This window comes from Plasmodium reichenowi, chromosome 1 (genome assembly GCF_001601855.1).
Source record: "Plasmodium reichenowi strain SY57 chromosome 1, whole genome shotgun sequence".
Lineage (NCBI taxonomy): Eukaryota > Apicomplexa > Aconoidasida > Haemosporida > Plasmodiidae > Plasmodium > Plasmodium reichenowi.
Window position 1 is genome coordinate 1 of NC_033646.1, and position 3,019 is coordinate 3,019.

The 3,019-nt window shown below is 26.1% G+C and overlaps 1 protein-coding gene across 1 annotated transcript; it reads right to left on the bottom strand.

The window, feature by feature from the left end:
* Positions 1-2,793, bottom strand: PRSY57_0100400 (erythrocyte binding antigen-181; the record flags this gene model as incomplete). The annotated part of the gene is made up of 1 exon (XM_020114346.1): positions 1-2,793. A coding segment is annotated over one exon (2,793 nt), but the record flags the coding sequence as incomplete, so codon positions are not given.
* Between the last annotated feature and the right edge of the window lie 226 nt (positions 2,794-3,019).

The window sequence follows — 3,019 nt, forward strand, 5'->3', positions numbered from 1 at the left end:
GTCTTGTTCTTCATCAACCATTTCATGAGCTAAATCGTTACTACTTGTTTCTTTATTTACAACAACAGAATTATCCTTTGGTTCAGTACTTAATTTTTCTGTGTCTTGTGGTGAAGCATTTTCACTAGTTGTTTCTTGTGAAACTACTTCAGTTGAAGAGCTTGGTTCGTTTTGTTCTTGTCCTGAAGAAATTTCATTTTGTTCACCCGTTTCTTGTCCTGTTCGTGGTTGATCTGATTCACTTTTTTCTTGTTCTTGTGTTTGTGAATTTTCAGGTGATTGAGGTAACTCTGGATGTTCTTCTTTTATTGTTTCCCCATTTGTTGCATCTTTTTGCACTTCTAATTTTTCAAATGAATTTTTGGTATCAGTAGCTGTACTTTTTCCTTTTTTACTATCTGAATCTTCATTAGTTTGTACTGTTAAAGATCCAGTAGTTTGTTTTGCTTCTTTTTCTTGTTGTTTTTCATTCTTATCTTTTACGATTACTTTAGTATCACTATTGGTACCTTCATTACCACTGATGACACTCACAGAATTGTTATTTCCTTGTAATTCTTCCTCTTCTTCACTATTTGCTTCTATAGATAGCATTTCTTTATTTTTTACTTCTAACCTTTTTGTATCCATACATGGGCATCTTTCCTTAAACAGTTTGTCAAGCTGATCGAATATTTTTGTAAAATCGATATTATAACAATTTTTTGTATTTTCCTTTAAAAATATAGATACATTTTTGTCTTTAGAAAAACTATATAAGTTTCTCTCTTTGTTATATTTTAAGGATTGTATTTCATAAGCTAATTTTCTAGTATATGTCCAATAATTCATATCCGTACATACATTTTGACATGTTTTTTCCTTACATAAAGAATTTCCTTTAGTATCTTTACATTTATCATTTAATTTTAATTCCCAATATTCTTTTTCCTTACAAAAGAAATGTGCCCATTGTGAAAACCATCTAAAGAATTGTGGCATGTTTTCTAGTTCATTCATTCTTACACATGAATATCCACGTGGATCTACATCACTAATTCCACATTTCATCGATTCCCATATATTATCTCTATTTAATATCCACCATACTGTTCTTAAGTCTTTAATTGTTTTAAAAAGTTTATTTCTTCCAACCTTATAACCAAAATTTCTTTCAAAAATTGCATTTAAATTATTTTGAGCTTTTATAGAGTTCTTATCATTCCATAAATCAGTTCCAATAACTATATCTTTATAATCAGCATAACTATCATTTATATATTTGCATGCATAGTTGTTATAAAATGTTATTCCATGTTTTTTCCATAAAAACTTTCCTTCTTGTTTAGAAGCCATTAAAATTTCGATAAGTAGTTGTGAATTATGTACCTTATAAATATCATCACTTAGGAGATAGCTCAAATTTCCTAAGCAAAAAGCTTGTCTTCGAGGTGACACACATACACCTTCAGCATGAACTTTTTCAAAAGAATTTTTATCACATTGCCATGGTTTAGATTCTTTCTTTTCAACACAAAATCTTTTATCACTAGAAACAGTATCTGTTTGAGCATTAAATAAACAAATACCATGATTTTTAAATTGGATTTTTAAATCAATATATGATTGACACATACATTTTTCTTCATATTTACCATATTCAAATTCAAAAAGGGTTTTAAAATTAACATCGTTACACTCAGAACAATTTAATTTTATAAAATCTAAAGCATTATTAGGTGGAATTATTTTTCTATTAAATATATTATATCGTATAACTTTAACATAATTTTTTCCTAATTTATTTATCTCATATTTTTGTCTATTAATAAAATTCCTATAAGTATAACACTCATTATTACATTTTCTTGAACAATCAGTTTTTCTTTTATTAACAGCACATTCTTTTATTAACGATTTTTCTTTCTCCTTGAGTAATTTACAATTGTATTTCCCCCATTCTTTAAGCCATCTGTTTATCTGAGGTTCACCTTCATCAGGTTTTTTACATCCTAAATGTTCATATGGTTTAATCATATATTTCCATAACCTCGTTCCATACCTTTGCCACCAAGCATGAGGATTAAGTATACTACTATCTTTTTTAAAAAAACGTTTTAATGCTTCCTCTACTATCTTTGATATATTATTTTTATCTAAATCAGTTCCAAATATAACATCTTTATAATCTAAATAACTATTTTTTACATCATCACAAAAATCATCAAATCCACGAAAACCATATTTATTCCATAACAAATCAGCTTCATACATAGCTGAATCAAATACTTTATTTTTTAATAGTTCTCTATCATTCTTTTCAGATCCTGAATTTTTTATATCTTGAAGAGATGTTATACATAATTGTACACGTCTATCAGGAATACATATATTATCATTACCTTCATTTCCACATACCCATGTATGTGATTTTCTTTTTTCTTGACAGCCATTTACATACGATCTTTGAAAAAAACTACTTCTATTCAAATATTCACCTTTCCTACCATACTTTTTTATATTAAGAAAAGAACTACCTGTATATCTATTCAATGTATTTTCAACAGGTCCAGATATTATATTCACATTTTTATCTTCTTCAACATCCTTTTCATTTTCCATAAACCTTACCACTTCATTTGCAAAAGACATTAGATCCTTACTATTATTATTATAATTATCATTATTCTTATCATTTAAACCTTGGGGTCTTTCCTTCAATTCCTCTTCACCTATACCTAATACATAGGCACATAATATAAGATATAACAAAGAATAGAAAAAAAACAAACACATATTCATTTTCCCTTTCATAATATTCTATTATTATATTCTATATAATTTATAATATACATACAACTTAATTAAAAACAAAAAAAAATTATAACAATATAAATACTAAAAATGAAATAAAGAAAATAGCAATATTTAAATTAATTTATTACAATATAAGCAAAATACACATTAATTATAAATTATCCAATTTTTTTTTTTTTTTTAAATAATACATACATGTATACATATATATATATATATATAT